This window comes from Bufo gargarizans, chromosome 4, assembly GCF_014858855.1.
Source record: "Bufo gargarizans isolate SCDJY-AF-19 chromosome 4, ASM1485885v1, whole genome shotgun sequence".
Lineage (NCBI taxonomy): Eukaryota > Metazoa > Chordata > Amphibia > Anura > Bufonidae > Bufo > Bufo gargarizans.
The window spans coordinates 96,048,543-96,066,280 of NC_058083.1; the positions used below are offsets into that span (position 1 = coordinate 96,048,543).

The window sequence follows — 17,738 nt, forward strand, 5'->3', positions numbered from 1 at the left end:
TTACAACCATGTGCCCAATCCCTTCCAACATATTTAAAAGACACCAAACAGACGTTGCAAATACTAAGCAGTATAGAATGGAAATCAGGATATATAATAAGCACATTAGATGTAAAATCACTGTATACTGTAATTGATAACTATAAACAAAGCTGCCCAACAGTTTTTCTATAAAAATAGGAGAGATGCCAAAACAGCAGATAGAATATATAGGGGAATGTATATTGTTTATTATACAGAGGAATTATTTTAACCCCATAGGGACTCAGCCTTATTTCACCTTAAGGACCAGGCCATTTTTTGCAAATCTGACCAGTGTCACTTTAAGTGGTGATAACTTTAAAACGCTTGGACTTATCCAGGCCGTTCTGAGATTGTTTTTTCGTCACATATTGTACTTCATGACACTGGAAAAATGAAGTCCAAAATTATTATTTTTTGCATAAAAAAATACCTAATTTACAAAACATTTGGAAAAATTTGCACATTTCAAAGTTTCAGTTTCTGTCCTTCTGTAATACATAGTAATACCCCCAAAAATTGTGATGACTTTACATTCCCCATATGTCTACTTCATGTTTGAATTATTTTGGGAATGATATTTAATTTTTTAAGGATGTTACAAGGCTTGGAAGTTTAGAAGCAAATCTTGAAATTTTTCAGAAATCCAATTTTTAGGGACCACTACAGGTCTGAAGTCACTTTGCAAGGCTTACATAATAGAAACCACCCAAAAATGACCCCATTCTATAAACTACACCCCTCAAGGTATTCAAAACTGATTTTACAAACTTCGTTAACCCTTTAGGTGTTGCACAAGAGTTATTGGCAAATGGGGATGAAATTTGAGAATTTCATTTTTTTGCCTAATTTTCCCTTTTAACACATTTTTTCCACCAACAAAGCAAGGGTTAACCACCAAACAGGACTGTATCTAAATTGCCCTGACTCTGCCGTTTACAAAAACACCCCATATGTGGCCGTAAACTACTGTACGGCCACACAGCGGGGCGTAGAGTGAAAGGTGCGCCATTTGGATTTTGGAAGACAGATTTTGCTGGACTGGTTTATTTACACCATGTCCCATTTGAAGCCCCCCTGATGCACCCCTAGAGTAGAAACTCTAGATTTTGCTGTGCTGCTTTTTAGATGCTATGTCCCATTTTAAGCCCCCCTGATGCACCCTTACAGTAGAAACTCCCAAAAAGTTACCCAATTTTGGAAACTAGGGGATAACGTGCCAGTTTTATTGGTACTATTTTGGGGTATATATGATTTTTAATTGCTCTTACATTTATTAAATTTTTTGTGAGGCAAGGTAACCCAAAAAATTGATTTTTTGGCACTGTTTTTATTTTTTACAACATTCATCTGACAGGGTAGATCATGTGCTATTTTTTTTTTAGAGCAGGTTACGGACGCAATGATATCAAATATGTCTACTCTCTTTGATTAATTTTTACATAATAAAGCATATTTTACATAATAAAGCATAATAAAAGCATAATAAAGCATTTTTGTGTCTCCATATTCTGAACGCCATATTTTTATTTATTTTTTTATGCCGTTCAGGGGCTCGTTTTTTGCAGGAAGAGATTAAGTTTTTATTGGTACCATTTTTGGGGACATATGATTTTTTTGATCATTCATTATAACACTTTATGTGGCAAGGTGACCAAAAAATTGGTTGTTTTAGCACACTTTTTTATTTATTTATTTTTATAGCGTTCAACTGAGGAGTTAGGTCATGTGACATTTTTATAGAGCAGATCGTTACGGATGTGGCGATACCTAATATGTATACTTTTTTTTATTTATTTAAGTTTTACACAATAATAGCATTTTTGAAACCAATAAAATGATGTTTTAGTGTCTCTATAGTCTGAGAGCCATAGTCTTTTTTATTTTTTGACCAATTGTCTTAGTTAGGGTCTTATTTTTTGTGGGATGAGGTGACAGTTTAATACGCCTTTTTGATCACTTGGTGTTGCACTTTTTGTGATGTAAGGTGACAAAAATAGCATTTTTTGACACAGTTTATAATTTCTTTCTTCTTATGGTGTTTGTCGGACTGGGTGAATCATGTGATATATTTATAAAGCCAACCGTCACGGATGCGGCAATACCAAATATGTCTATTTTATTTATTTTTTCTATTTTAATTTTTTTTTTCCTTACTTGGGGAATTTTTCTTTTTTACATGTGAAACCTTTTTTTCTTTTTTATTTTAACACTTTATTTTTATTTTACACTTTGTGTCCCCCATAAGCTCATACAAGACCTCTGGAGTACAATTAACTTCACTTTTTTTTCCCACTATTGATTTTTCCTGTAACTGGGGCTGACATAGTAGCCCCAATTACAGGGGAAATACACCCCCCATAGAGGCTATAGAGCACTATACAATGCTGTACAGCCTCAGTGCAGGGCTGATTGAGGACTGTAGAAGACCCGACAGCTCCTGCACTCTCCCGGCCAGGGACAGTAAGCACATAGCGTGTATACAGCAATCTAGAAGGCAGGGACACCTGAGAACTGTCCCTGCCTTCTCTCTGGGTTGCCCTGCTGTCACTGACACTCTGCAGCTGCCATCTCTTAATGGACGTTCAGAATGTCCATTCAGAGATCCACCCCGGACATTTATAGTCAACGGGCAGACGGAGGTGGTTAAGTAATGACTGAGGATTTGATGGTAATGTACAACTACTATGTAGTATGAAAAGACACTTATTGGAGTGCACTCAGGTAACAAGAAAAAGGGAGGTCCTAATCTCCATGTCTGATGCATGTCCCTTACTATTGCAGATGAATGTTAAATAAAAAATATAAACCGCCCAACCACACCAGTGTCAACTCATTAGGTGTGCAACTTATACTTTTTTTTTTTACCATTATAAAAAAAATTTATACTTTTTTTTACTTGACTGTGCAGTTTACAAGAACATGGTGTGCTGCTTTTTTGTACCTTTTTTTTTGTAATATATACTTCAAACGTAGGAATAAAATGTGACGTGAACCTACCCTAAGAGTGATTCCTGTAATACTGTCATGCACACAGTTTCATTACCACAGCGGACTAGCTATTCCATAATGGAAGCACTCAATAGTATTCACTTCATAAAACGCACAGCCATTTCCCCCCCACTTTTTGGGGTAACAGTTTGTGTTAAATTTGGTACCTTATCCATTTGAGCTAGAAGAGGCTGCCGCAGCCATCTTGCTTGAAGATCTAGTGCAAAATCAAGTGCGGTGCGTGATGATGTCACCGACATGAGATTTTGTGCGAGATCTTCAAGCAAGATGGCTGCGGCGGCCTCTTTGCCCTCGACTGGATGAGGTGAGTATGATTATTATTTTTTTTTTACCGGCATTTCAGGGAAAATTAATTTATTGCAATGAAGCACAGAGAATTTTGGCTTCGCAGCAAATTGAATTTTCTCGGAAATTTGGATGGAAGTCCACTTCGGATACTTCGATTTGCTTAACACTACTAATCATCCTGTCTGTGATAACAAGATGACTGCTGAAAAGTGATCTATACAGACCAAGAAGTAGTGACTAATGTTATTTAAATTGCAGGATTTTAGAATTTTTTATTTAGATAACGACATGGAAAAATAAAAGTAAGATTGGCAAAACAAAATAAAAACATATGTTTGACATAAAAATGTGATCTAAATAATAGGTCCTTTTCTGATGACACATTCTCTTTAGTACTTGTCATGGTGTTAAAATAAGCAGTGGAATGGTGAACATTCCAGGACTGAAGTTAAATATGAGCTGAAGCTAATTCTTCACTATTCTTATCTAGAGCTCCACTTGTTATGTTTGGTTGTCCAAGTGGTGTTTTTGTACAAGGAATTTCTTCACTATTTTCATAAACACACTAAAAGTGATCAGTGCTACCATGACATTGCTGGGCGTGAAGTGATCCTTTTCATCACACTGTAGTACAAACTCTTTCAATAGGGGTTTCAAGAAATTTCTGGCATTCTTGAAGGGTTTTCAGCAGCTCTTATGCTTTTTTCAACCATATTTCGTCCCTGGAGGACTGTGTTATTTACCTGCCCACACTGCCTTTAAGTGCACTACAGAAGGATCTGGAAAAAGACGCAGCTTTTCTGAAGGCCAAGCCTTGCTTTAATTTATATACAATGGGGGCATTGAATATTTGGGATAGAAAGTGAAAATTTAGCAGTAGATATCATTAAAGGAAGAAATGGATCTTATGAATTTAAGGCCCTAAGTTTCTTCTAAAGAAAATGTTATTTTTTTTCCTTGCACTCGTACTTAAAGTGGATGTCTGCTCTGGAAGTTTTTTTGTTATTAGTATCCCTAATGACAAGCTGCTCACAAGGTGTCCTGTTGTTGGAGCCCTCTGCTTTAGTTGTCATTTATAGCAGAACCCACACCAACTATTCAGTTTCCTTACATCACCCAGACATGGGAAAGGAAGAATTACACAGTCTTTATTGACTATAGTTTCTCACCTGGAATCTCACATGTAGGGGGTGACTGCCCACGTGCAGTTCTTGTACCCTGTATCTCTTTACCATCTTTGGAAACACACCAACAGTGCCCGGTGCTGCCATGACACTGCTTTGGTCTGTAGTCTCCTTTTTCATCACAATCCGGTTCAAACGCTCCTAATATTGGTTTCTCTGCACCGAGCACTTTCTGTCGTTCTTTTATGCAGGATGTATCAGCTGATAAGACTAATGTAGAAAGACAAATAATAATCATGTGTGAATAATGTAGAACTGGTATGCAGTCCATACACTCATTTAATATAAATAAATATATTCTTCAATCTGCAGAAGCCGCTTTAACCATAACTTACTTTTTTGTCTTAAAGATGGATCCAAAACTAGTGACTGCCTCCCTCTTCGTTACTTTAAAATGCGATAACAACCAAAGCTAGACAATGTCTTACTAGTGACAAATCATTATATTGTTGTGTTATTGTAGTGGTATTTTTTTAACAGTAATAACTACCTGTAATAATGGAGATGCAGGGGGTGGAGGTTATGAGAGTAAGGCAGGATAAAGTACATTCTTACCAGAAGCTCCACATGTTGGAACCTGTTGTCCAGGTGGAGTTCTTGAACCAGAAATCTCTTTACCATTTTCGTTAACACACCAACAGTAACCGGTGCTGCCATGACACTGCTTTGGACTGTAGTTTCCTTTTTCATCACAATCAGGCATAAAAGCCCCTGGTAAAGGTTGCCCTCCACTGAGCGATTTTTGGCGTTCTTTCATGCAGGGCTTTTCACCTCCTAAAAATGGATACATAATAACCAACAGTCATATTGTCCATTCTATTTTTTGACTAATCATATAAATGCATTACAGTTTTATCTTCAAATAGTATAGTTTATTCACAAGAATTTGGTATCCTCCAGCTTACATTGGGTCCCAATGTGATGCACATGTTTTTTCCCACTCTAAATTAGCTAATTTATTGCAGTTGAATTCAGTTTAATTATTTCCTCTTTTCAATACTTAAATTTTGATGGGACATTTTAATACAACACAAAGCTTTAGTACAGAAATGTATACTATGTATGCACTACTGTGCAGGCTCCATTGTAGTCCTTGTGTATGGAGATATTCTTACCTAAAAGCAGTGCTTTGTATGGAATACAAAAGAGAAAGATCTCTTCATGAATTTGGAGGTCTGGTAGACTCTTCTACGTAAGAGGTTTTGAGGTCCGGTAGACTGTTCCACGTAGGATTATTTTTTTTTTTTCATAATACAATTATATACAACTCATTATGTTCAGGGAAGAAATAAGGCCCCATAGTAAAGATGAACATGGATCCACTACCATTTTCTTGCTGGATTTTGACTACCAGGGCAAAAGAAACCACTGTTTGGTTCACCTTCAATCTTTTCTCCTTCCATAGTCTTTTCATAACCCTTGGAATTTTTTCCTTCCCTTTAATTGGTAAGAGATAATTCCAGCAGGTGTTCTTGACAATAGTAGCAAAAGGGATGGACCTACTTGTAGGTAGGGTAGGTCTTACCCTTATGAATATGACTTTTGGTTAATGTTCTCCCATTGTTCCACCCTTGTTATTGTAGTCATGTCATCCAATGTATAGAATTTATACTCCAAGTAGCTTTTACTAATTAGCTGATACTACTATTTGGCTCTGTTATCACAGAGACCAAGTGGAGGTGATATAAGATGCTGGTAGCAAAAGGGTAGAGTCAGTGTGTGGCTGCAGCCATATGAGGTGCTAGAGGAGTCTGCTCAGGGTGTGTGAGAAGACTTAGGCCACATTCAGCTTCTTAAGAGGCCAGCCAGTGGACTGGGGATAGAAGCAAATGACTGAGTACCCAAGTGGAAGCTGGGTACCGTGACATGAGGCCTCCAAGTAGCCAACATAGCTGCTCTGAGGCCTTTGGACCCATTTACGCTGTCTTGTGAAAGATAGAGGGACAGTTTCAGCAATTCGCTTGGGGAAGATAAACCAAGTGTGTAAGAGTAACATATACCTAAGCTGTGAGGCCCAGTGAGAAGCCCTTAAATTTAGTGAAGTGAAGTGAGTGTGCTGGCAGGGATAAAAGAGACAGGAATAATCCCAAGTGGTGCTTTCAAAAATCCACCAGGGTACAATAAAGGTTCAACTGTTGCACTATGATTGTGTGGACCACTCTGTGGTCTGGGACTAAACTCCTGTTGCACAGAGTGTTTTGGAGATGTGCACCTTTCACACAACGGGACAGGAAGCTTATAGCGTGTATACAGCGATCTAAAAGGCAGGGACACCTGGGAACTGTCCCTGCCTTCTCTCTGGGTTGCCCTGCTGTCACTGACAGAGGGCAACCCGCTCTGCAGCTGCACGATTAGCGTGCAGCTGCCATCTCTTAATGGACGTTCAGAATGTCCATTCAGAGATCCATTCAGAGATCCACCCCGGATTTTTATAGTCAACGGGCAGACGGGAGGTGGTTAAGTAATGACTGAGGATTTGATGGTAATGTGCAACTACTATGTAGTATGAAAAGACACTTATTGGAGTGCACTCAGGTAACAAGAAAAAGGGAGGTCCTAATCTCCATGTCTGATGCATGTCCCTTACTATTGCAGATGAATGTTAAATAAAGAATATAAACCGCCCATTTCAGGGAAAATTGATTTGTTACAATGAAGCACAAGGAAATTTGGCTTCGCAGCAAATTGAATTTTCTCGGAAATTTGGATGGAAGTCCACTTCGGATAATTCGATTCGCTCAACACTAGTAATCATCCTGTCTGTGATAACAAGATGACTGCTGAAAAGGGATATGTACAGACCAAGAAGTAGTGACTATTGTTAGACATAGCAGCCAGTTGCTAAATTGCAGGATTTTAGGATTTTTTAGATAACGACATGGAAAAATAAAAGTAACATTGGCAAAACAAAATGAAAAATATGTTTCAAATAAAAATGTGATCTAAATAATAGGTCATTTTCTGATGACACATTCTCTTTAGTACTTGTCATGGTGTTAAAATAAGCAGTGGAATGGTGAACATTCCAGGACTGAAGTTAAATATGAGCTGAAGCTAATTCTTCACTATTCTTATCTAGAGCTCCACTTGTTATGTTTGGTTGTCCAAGTGGTGTTTTTGTACAAGGAATTTCTTCACTATTTTCATAAACACACTAAAAGTGATCAGTGCTACCATGACATTGCTGGGCGTGAAGTGATCCTTTTCATCACACTGTGGTACAAACTCTGCCAATAGGGGTTTCTATTCCCAAGAAATTTCTGGCATTCTTGAAGGGTTTTCAGCAGCTCTTATGCTTTTTTCAACCATATTTCGACCTTGGAGGACTGTGTTATTTTCCTGCCCACACTGCCTTTAAGGGCACTACAGAAGGATCTGGAAAAAGACGCAGCTTTTCTGAAGGCCAAGCCTTGCTTTAATTTATATACAATGGGGGCATTGAATATTTGGGAAAGAAAGTGAAAATTTAGCAGTAGATATCATTAAAGGAAGAAATGGATCTTATGAATTTAAGGCCCTAAGTTTTTTCTAAAGAAATAGTTATTATTTTTCCTTGCACTCGTACTTAAAGTGGATGTCTGCTCTGGAAGTTTTTTTGTTATTAGTGTCCCTAATGACAAGCTGCTCACAAGGTGTCCTGTTGTTGGAGCCCTCTGCTTTAGTTGTCATTTATGGCAGAACCCACACCAACTGTTCAGTTTCCTTACATCACCCAGACATGGGAAAGGAAGAATTATACAGTCTTTATTGACTATAGTTTCCTCACCTGGAATCTCACATGTAGGGGGTGTCTGCCCAGGTGCCGTTCTTGTACCCTGTATCTCTTTACCATCTTTGGAAACACACCAACAGTGCCCGGTGCTGCTATGACACTGCTTTGGTCGGTAGTCTCCTTTTTCATCACAATCCGGTACAAACGCTCCTAATATTGGTTTCTCTGCACCGAGCACTTTCTGTCGTTCTTTTATGCAGGATGTTTCAGCTGATAAGACTAATGTAGAAAAACAAATAATAATCATGTGTGAATAATGTAGAACTGGTATGTAGTCCATCCACTGATTTAATATAAATAAATATATTCTTCAATCTGCAGAAGCCGCTTTAACCCCAACTTTCTTTTTTGTCTTAAAGATGGATCCAAAACTAGTGACTGCCTCCCTCTTCGTTACTTTAACCGCCTCCGGACCGCCTAACGCAGATCCGCGGTCTGGAGGCGGCAGCTGCAGGCAGAGTGACGCGAGATAACGTGCTTAGCCGGCCCGCGCATGCGCAATGCGGGCCGTCATTTCTTCAAGGGGGGTCGCGTCATCAGCTTGCCAGCCAATGATCGTGGCTGGCAAGCTGATGATTTTTAAAAAATCCAATCAAAAGCCAGATAACAGATCATATTAGTAAATATGATCTGTTATATGGCTGCCCTGCTCCCCTTCTGGTCCTTTTGGTCGGTTGGATCCAGCAGAGGAGCAGGCTTCACAGTGAGTAGCACCAACACTACACTTTAGCCCCAGATCACCCCCTGCACCCCAATTAACCCTTTGATCACCCCTTTGATCGCCCCTGTCAATCACTAGTGAAAGGAAAAAAGTGATCAGTGTAAACTGTCACTTTCTTTTTCACTGGTATTGACCGTTAGGTTTTAGGATAGTTTAGGCCCCTTGGTTAGGTAGTTTATTGATCAGTTAACTCCCAGCCCACCGCACCGCAGTCCCTTATTCGCTGATTAGCGTATCGCTAATCAGCATTTGTACTTTTATAGTATCTGTAAGTGATCAAAACTGATCACAGTCAGATCTATAATAGTATTAGTGTCACTTTAGGTTCGCCCTCCACCCAAAACGCAGTGTTTGCCCGATCAGGCCTGATCGGTCGCCCACACGTGCGTTCGCCCACACCCGCCCCGCCGCAGTGACAAAAAATTATTATTTTTTGATCACTGCACATTCACTTTACATGCGCTGCGGCGATAAAAAAAATCTGTTTTGATATTTTTTATCAACCGCAGCGGCCTCCGGTACTTCGCTAGCCTCCCATTTGTAAGACAGGCTTGCTTTTTTTCTTGGGTAGTCTCAGGGAATACCCCTAAATTTAGTTGCCCAAATGTCAAACAGGGGGAATTCTTCTGAAGAGGCCTACAGGCTTCTGACCCAGTCATATGAGGAATGGGAACCCTCATCTGATGAATCTAGCGGGTCAGAATATGAACCTGTAGAAAGCAGTGGCAGTCTGACTCAAAGTTCGGATGAGGAGGTTGAGGTCCCTGATAGCACCAGGCGTACCCGGCCCCGTGTCGCTAGACCACAGGTTGCGCAGGATCCGCTTCAAGAGCAGCAGAGTGGGGCTGGCGCTGTCGGATTACGTGGTGAGGCATAAACCAGCAGCGCAGCCCATCCTGGACCTAGTACCAGCACTGCCGTACAACATGGTGAAGTGGCGAGCACCAGAAAGGCAGTTGAAGCTGGTACGTGGCACGTGCATTAGTTACCCCGTCGCAGCCACCGCAAAGACGGGCCCGTAGACCCCATAGAATCCCTGAGGTGCTGGCAAAGCCTGATTGGCAGTCCCCAACTTAAGCCGCACCTGTAGTTCCCCCTTTCACCGCCCAGTCTGAAAATTCGGGTTGAGACAGCTCAGATCGGTTCGGCCCTGGGATTTTTTGAGCTGTTCTTGACTGCGGAGCTCTTGGACATAGTCGTGGCCGAAACAAACCGGTATGCCACACAATTTATAACCGCCAACCCGGGAAGCTATTATGCCCAGCCTTTCTGGTGGAAACCAGTCCAAGTTTCCGAAATTAAAACTTTTCTGGGCCTTCTCCTCAACATGGGTCTAACCAAAAAGCATGAATTGCGGTCATATTGGTCCACAAACCCAATTCATCACATGCCCATGTTCTCTGCTGCTATGTCCAGGGCACGTTTTGAGGCCATCCTGCGTTTCCTGCACTTTAGTGACAACACCACCTCCCGTCCCAGAGGCCACCCAGCTTTTGACCGGCTCCTCAAAATTCGGCCTCTCATAGACCATTTCAACCAGAAATTTGTAGATTTGTATACCCCAGAGCAAAACATCTGCGTAGACGAGTCCCTCATACATTTTACCGGGCGCCTTGGCTTCAAACAATACATCCCAAGCAAGCGCGCCCGGTATGGGGTCAAATTGTATTGTGTATTGTGAATGGCCATAGGCTATACCCACAAATTTCGTGTCTATGAGGGAAAAGATCAGACTCTGGAGCCGGTCGGTTGCCCTGACTACCTGGGGAGCAGTGGGAAGACAGTCTGGGACTTGGTGTCACCCTTATTCGGCAAGGGGTACCATCTTTATGTGGACAATTTCTACACAAGTGTGGCCCTCTTCAGGCATTTGTTTCTAGAACAGATTGGCTGCTATGGCACCGCGCGAACTAGTGCAAGGGGGGAGAGGGCTGCCTTGTGTAACGAAGAACTGCTTGCGGTGAAATGGATAGACAAGCGTGACGTTTACATGCTCTCCTCCATTCACACAGACACGACAATACAAATTGAGCGAGCAACCCGTGTCCTTGAAAAGCCCCTCTCAGTCCACGACTATAACCTTCACATGGGAGGGGTGGACTTCAATGACCAGATGTTGTCTCCGTATTTAGTTTCCCGCAGAACCAGACGCTGGTATAAGAAGGTGTCTGTATATTTGATTCAATTGGCTCTGTATAGTAGTTTTGTTCTCTACAGTAAGGCTGGGAGAACAGGATCCTTCCTCAAATTTCAGGAAGAGATCATCGAGAACCTCCTGTACCCAGGAGGTTCCGTGGCCCCATCCACCAGTGTAGTTAGCCGTCTACACGAGCGACATTTCCCCAATGTCATTGCCGGTACCTCAACCCAACCATCACCCCGAAAAAGATGTCGTGTCTGTAGCAGGAGTGGAATAAGGCGTGACACCCGCTATTTCTGTCCTGACTGCCCTGGCCACCCTGCCCTATGCTTAGGGGAGTGTTTCCGGAAGTACCACACACAGGTACACCTAGCATAGGGATCACATCTCACCAGGACAGGCACACAGGGATATTAGGGCCCATTCACACAGAGCTGCTGCAAACGTCTCCTTTCACCTGGGACAAAGTGCATAACGCACTTCGCCACATCTTTGGGCGCTTTGTGCTTTGCACATTGTCCCATGGGGAAGGAGAGGTTTGTCCTATAAAGGTAAAAAAAATAATAATAAATCACCAGTAAGCAAAAAGGTTAATGTTCAGTTCAAAAAGTTAAAGTTTATATGTTCTGTTCCTAAGTTAATAAAATGATTGCGTTGCAGCCTGGTTTTTTCTTTTTTTTTTTTTTTACCTTCCAGGTGGACCAACCGATCGAATAGCTGCAGCACTGATATGCATTCTGACAGAAGCATTGCGCTGCTGTCAGATTACACACAAGTCAGTGTATGCGGCGCTGCAAGACGAGATTTCTCCTCTGCAGTAAAAGATACGCTTGCCGAGGCATATGAGCTGAGGAGGAGGCGGTGTTCCTATGCTTTGGCAAACACTTTGTATATAAAAAATAAATAAAAATCTCGGCAATGATTTATTCATCCACATCGATTGATGTGAATGGAGAAATCTGGTTTGCCAGGGCATACGATCTAAGTGGGTATGGATGTTGGGCGGAGCTCCTATGTCCTGGCAGACGCCTTTCCCCTCCTTTTTTTTTTGGCAGAGATTTTCTCATCCACATTGATCGATGCGAATGAAGAAATCTGTGCCGTTCATTTTTTTCTTTCAGCCCAGAGGCTGAACGGAAAAAAATATATACTCATTACCTGTATGCTCAATATAAGGAGAATAGCAGAAACTCCTAATGCTGGCCATACATGTAATGATTGCGGAGACCCTCAAATGCCAGGGCAGTACAAACACCCCACAACTGACCCCATTTTGGAAAGAAAACACACAAGGTATTCGCTGAGGGGCATATTGAGTCCATGAAAGATTGAAATTTTTGTCCTGAGTTAGCGGAAAGTGAGACTTTGTGAGAAAAAAAAAAAATATCAATTTCCGCTAACTTATGCCCCAAATATTTTTTCGATGAACTCGCCATACCCCTCATTGAATACCTTGGGGTGTCTTCTTTCTAAAGTGGGGTCACATGTGGGGTATTTATACTGCCCTGGCTTTTTAGGGGCCCTAAAGCGTGAGAAGAAGTCTGGGATCCAAATGTCTAAAAATGCCCTCCTTAAAGGAATTTGGGCACACTTTATTGCAGCTTAGGTGGGCAAAGGGGCACACATTTCAAAGAGCACCTTTCGGATTTCACCGGTAATTTTTTACAGATTTTGATCGCAAACTACTTCTCAAGCATATGGGCCCCTAAAATGCCAGGGCAGCATAACTACCCCACAAGTGACCCCATTTTGGAAAGAAGACACCCCAAGTTATTCCGTGAGGGGCATGGTGAGTTCCTAGAATATTTTTTTTTTGTCGCAAGTTAGTGGAATATGAGACTTTGTAAGGAAAAAAATTAATAAAAAATCATCATTTTCCGCTAACTTGTGACAAAAAATAAAACATTCTAGGAACTCACCATGCCCCTCACGGAATACCTTGGGGTGTCTTCTTTCCAAAATGGGGTCACTTGTGGCGTAGTTATACTGCCCTGGCATTTTAGGGGCCCATATGTGTGAGAAGTAGTTTGCAATCAAAATGAAAATGTGTAAAAAATGGCCTGTGAAATCCGAAAGGTGCTCTTTGGAATGTGTGCCCCTTTGCCCACCTTGGCTGCAAAAAAATGTCACACATGTGGTATCGCCGTACTCAGGAGAAGTTGGGGAATGTGTTTTGGGGTGTCATTTTACATATACCCATGCTGGGTGAGATAAATATCTTGGTCAAATGCCAACTTTGTATAAAAAAAATGGGAAAAGTTGTCTTTTGCCAAGATATTTCTCTCACCCAGCATGGGTATATGTAAAATGACAACACAAAACATTCCCCATCTTCTCCTCAGTACAGCGATACCAGATGTGTGACACTTTTTTGCAGCCTAGGTGGGCAAAGGGGCACACATTCCAAAGTGCACCTTTCGGATTTCACCGGTCATTTTTTTTACAGATTTTGATTGCAAACTACTTCTCACACATATGGGCCCCTAAAATGCCAGGGCAGTATAACTACCGCACAAGTGACCCCATTTTGAAAAGAAGACACCCCAAGGTATTTTGTGATGGGCATAGTGAGTTCATGGAAGTTTTTATTTTTTGTCACAAGTTAGTGGAATATGAGACTTTGTAAGAAAAAACTAAATAAATAAATAAATCATCATTTTCCGCTAACTTGTGACAAAAATAAAAAGTTCTATGAACTCACTATGCCCATCAGCGAATACCTTAGGGTGTCTACTTTCCGAAATGGGGTCATTTGTGGGGGTTTTCTACTGTCTGGGCATTGTAGAACCTCAGGAAACATGACAGGTGCTCAGAAAGTCAGAGCTGCTTCAAAAAGCGGAAATTCACATTTTTGTACCATAGTTTGTAAACGCTATAACTTTTACCCAAACCATTTTTTTTTGCCCAAACATTTTTTTTTTATCAAAGACATGTAGAACAATAAATTTAGCAAAAAATTTATATATGGATGTCGTTTTTTTTGCTAAATTTTACAACTGAAAGTGAAAAATGTCATTTTTTTGCAAAAAAATTGTTATATTTCAATTAATGACAAAAAAAGTAAAAATGTCAGCAGCAATGAAATACCACCAAATGAAAGCTCTATTAGCGAGAAGAAAAGGAGGTAAAATTCATTTGGGTGGTAAGTTGCATGACCGAGCAATAAACGGTGAAAATAGTGTAGTGCAGAAGTGTAAAAAGTGGCCTGGTCATTAAGGGGGTTTCAGCTAGGGGGGTTGAAGTTGTTAAAATGCGACAACAACCAAAGCTAGACAATGTCTTACTAGTGACAAATCATTATATTGTTGTGTTATTGTAGTGGTATTTTTTTAACAGTAATAACTACCTGTAATAATGGAGATGCAGGGGGTGGAGGTTGTGAGAGTAAGGCAGGATAAAGTACAATCTTACCAGAAGCTCCACATGTTGGAACCTGTTGTCCAGGTGGAGTTCTTGAACCAGAAATCTCTTTACCATTTTCGTTAACACACCAACAGTAACCGGTGCTGCCATGACACTGCTTTGGACTGTAGTTTCCTTTTTCATCACAATCAGGCATAAAAGCCCCTGGTAAAGGTTGCCCTCCACTGAGCGATTTTCGGCGTTCTTTCATGCAGGGCTTTTCACCTCCTAAAAATGGATATATAATAACCAACAGTCATATTGTCCATTCAATTTTTTGACTAATCATATAAATGCATTACAGTTTTATCTTCAAATAGTATAGTTTATTCACAAGAATTTGGTATCCTCCAGCTTACATTGGGTCCCAATTAGAGTTGAGCGAACACCTGGATGTTCGGGTTCGAGAAGTTCGGCCGAACATCCCGGAAATGTTCGGGTTCGGGATCCGAACCCGATCCGAACTTCGTCCCGAACCCGAACCCCATTGAAGTCAATGGGGACCCGAACTTTTCGGCACTAAAAAGGCTGTAAAACAGCCCAGGAAAGAGCTAGAGGGCTGCAAAAGGCAGCAACATGTAGGTAAATCCCCTGCAAACAAATGTGGATAGGGAAATGAATTAAAATAAAAATTAAATAAATAAAAATTAACCAAAATCAATTGGAGAGAGGTTCCATAGCAGAGAATCTGGCTTCCCGTCACCCACCACTGGAACAGTCCATTCTCAGATATTTAGGCCCCGGCACCCAGGCAGAGGAGAGAGGTCCCGTAACAGAGAATCTGTCTTCATGTCAGCAGAGAATTAGTCTGCATGTCATAGCAGAGAATGAGGCTTCACGTCAGCCACCACTGCAACAGTCCATTGGCATATATTTAGGCCCAGCACACACACAGGCAGAGGAGAGAGGTCCCGTAACAGAGAATCTGGCTTCATGTCAGCAGAGAATCAGTCTGCATGTCATAGCAGAGAATCAGGCTTCACGTCAGCCACCACTGCAACAGTCCATTGTCATAAATTTAGGCCCAGCACCCAGGCAGAGGAGAGAGGTCCCGTAACAGACAATCTGGCTTCATGTCAGCAGAGAATTAGTCTGCATGTCATAGCAGAGAATCAGGCTTCATGTCAGCCACCACTGCAACAGTCCATTGGCATATATTTAGGCCTAGCACACAGGCAGAGGAGAGGTTCATTCAACTTTGGGTAGCATCGCAATATAATGGTAAAATGAAAATAAAAATAGGATTGAATGAGGAAGTGCCCTGGAGTCCAATAATATATGGTTATGGGGAGGTAGTTAATGTCTAATCTGGACAAGGGACGGACAGGTCCTGTGGGATCCATGCCTGGTTCATTTTTATGAACGTCAGCTTGTCCACATTGGCTGTAGACAGGCGGCTGCGTTTGTCTGTAATGACGCCCCCTGCCGTGCTGAATACACGTTCAGACAAAACGCTGGCTGCCGGGCAGGCCAGCACCTCCAAGGCATAAAAGGCTAGCTCTGGCCACGTGGACAATTTAGAGACCCAGAAGTTGAATGGGGCCGAACCATCAGTCAGTACGTGGAGGGGTGTGCACACGTACTGTTCCACCATGTTAGTGAAATGTTGCCTCCTGCTAACACGTTGCGTATCAGGTGGTGGTGCAGTTAGCTGTGGCGTGTTGACAAAAGTTTTCCACATCTCTGCCATGCTAACCCTGCCCTCAGAGGAGCTGGCCGTGACACAGCTGCCTTGGCGACCTCTTGCTCCTCCTCTGCCTTGGCCTTGGGCTTCCACTTGTTCCCCTGTGACATTTGGGAATGCTCTCAGTAGCGCGTCTACCAACGTGCGCTTGTACTCGCGCATCTTCCTATCACGCTCCAGTGCAGGAAGTAAGGTGGGCACATTGTCTTTGTAGCGTGGATCCAGCAGGGTGGCAACCCAGTAGTCCGCACAGGTTAAAATGTGGGCAACTCTGCTGTCGTTGCGCAGGCACTGCAGCATGTAGTCGCTCATGTGTGCCAGGCTGCCCAGGGGTAAGGACAAGCTGTCCTCTGTGGGAGGCGTATCGTCATCGTCCTGCCTTTCCCCCCAGCCACGCACCAGTGATGGACCCGAGCTGCGTTGGGTGCCACCCCGCTGTGACCATGCTTCATCCTCATCCTCCTCCACCTCCTCCTCATCCTCGTCCTCCTCGTCCTCCAGTAGTGGGCCCTGGCTGGCCACATTTGTACCTGGCCTCTGCTGTTGCAAAAAACCTCCCTCTGAGTCACTTCGAAGAGACTGGCCTGAAAGTGCTAAAAATGACCCCTCTTCCTCATCCTCCTCCTCCTCCTCCTGGGCCACCTCCTGTTCCATCATCGCCCTAAGTGTTTTCTCAAGGAGACATAGAAGTGGTATTGTAACGCTGATAACGGTGTCATCGCCACTGGCCATGTTGGTGGAGTACTCGAAACAGCGCAACAGGGCACACAGGTCTCGCATGGAGGCCCAGTCATTGGTGGTGAAGTGGTGCTGTTCTGTAGTGCGACTGACCCGTGCGTGCTGCAGCTGAAACTCCACTATGGCCTGCTGCTGCTCGCACAGTCTGTCCAGCATGTGCAAGGTGGAGTTCCACCTGGTGGGCACGTCGCATATGAGGCGGTGAGCGGGAAGGCCGAAGTTACGCTGTAGCGCAGACAGGCGAGCAGCGGCAGGATGTGAACGCCGGAAGCGCGAACAGACGGCCCGCACTTTATGCAGCAGCTCTGACATGTCGGGGTAGTTGTGAATGAACTTCTGCACCACCAAATTCAGCACATGCGCCAAGCAAGGGATGTGCGTCAAATTGGCTAGTCCCAGAGCTGCAACGAGATTTCGCCCATTATCACACACCACCAGGCCGGGCTTGAGGCTCACCGGCAGCAACCACTCGTCGGTCTGTTGTTCAATACCCCGCCACAACTCCTGTGCGGTGTGGGGCCTGTCCCCCAAACATATGAGTTTCAGAATGGCCTGCTGACGTTTACCCCGGGCTGTGCTGAAGTTGGTGGTGAAGGTGTGTGGCTGACTGGATGAGCAGGTGGAAGAAGAGGAGGAGGAAGCCGAGAAGGAGGAGGTGGCAACAGGAGGCAAAGAATGTTGCCCTGCGATCCTTGGCGGCGGCAGGACGTGCGCCAAACAGCTCTCCGCCTGGGGCCCAGCTGCCACTACATTTACCCAGTGTGCAGTTAGGGAGA

At 42.9% G+C, this 17,738-nt stretch overlaps 1 protein-coding gene across 11 annotated transcripts in view; it reads right to left on the reverse strand.

Moving 5' to 3' along the window:
• The window catches only part of LOC122936250 (saxiphilin-like), a 189,568-nt gene that overhangs the window by 143,334 nt on the left and 28,496 nt on the right, over nucleotides 1-17,738 (reverse strand). For 9 of the 11 annotated variants that reach the window (XM_044292365.1, XM_044292363.1, XM_044292359.1 and 6 more), the window contains exons 8-11: nucleotides 14,550-14,768; nucleotides 8,272-8,496; nucleotides 5,061-5,279; nucleotides 4,491-4,715 (exon numbers count right to left, since the gene is read on the reverse strand). In XM_044292365.1, the coding sequence (XP_044148300.1) occupies nucleotides 4,491-4,715; nucleotides 5,061-5,279; nucleotides 8,272-8,496; nucleotides 14,550-14,768 (888 nt within the window). The remainder of the gene's footprint in view (nucleotides 1-4,490; nucleotides 4,716-5,060; nucleotides 5,280-8,271; nucleotides 8,497-14,549; nucleotides 14,769-17,738) is intronic. The other 2 variants (XM_044292366.1, XM_044292361.1) reach the window with 1 other exon arrangement.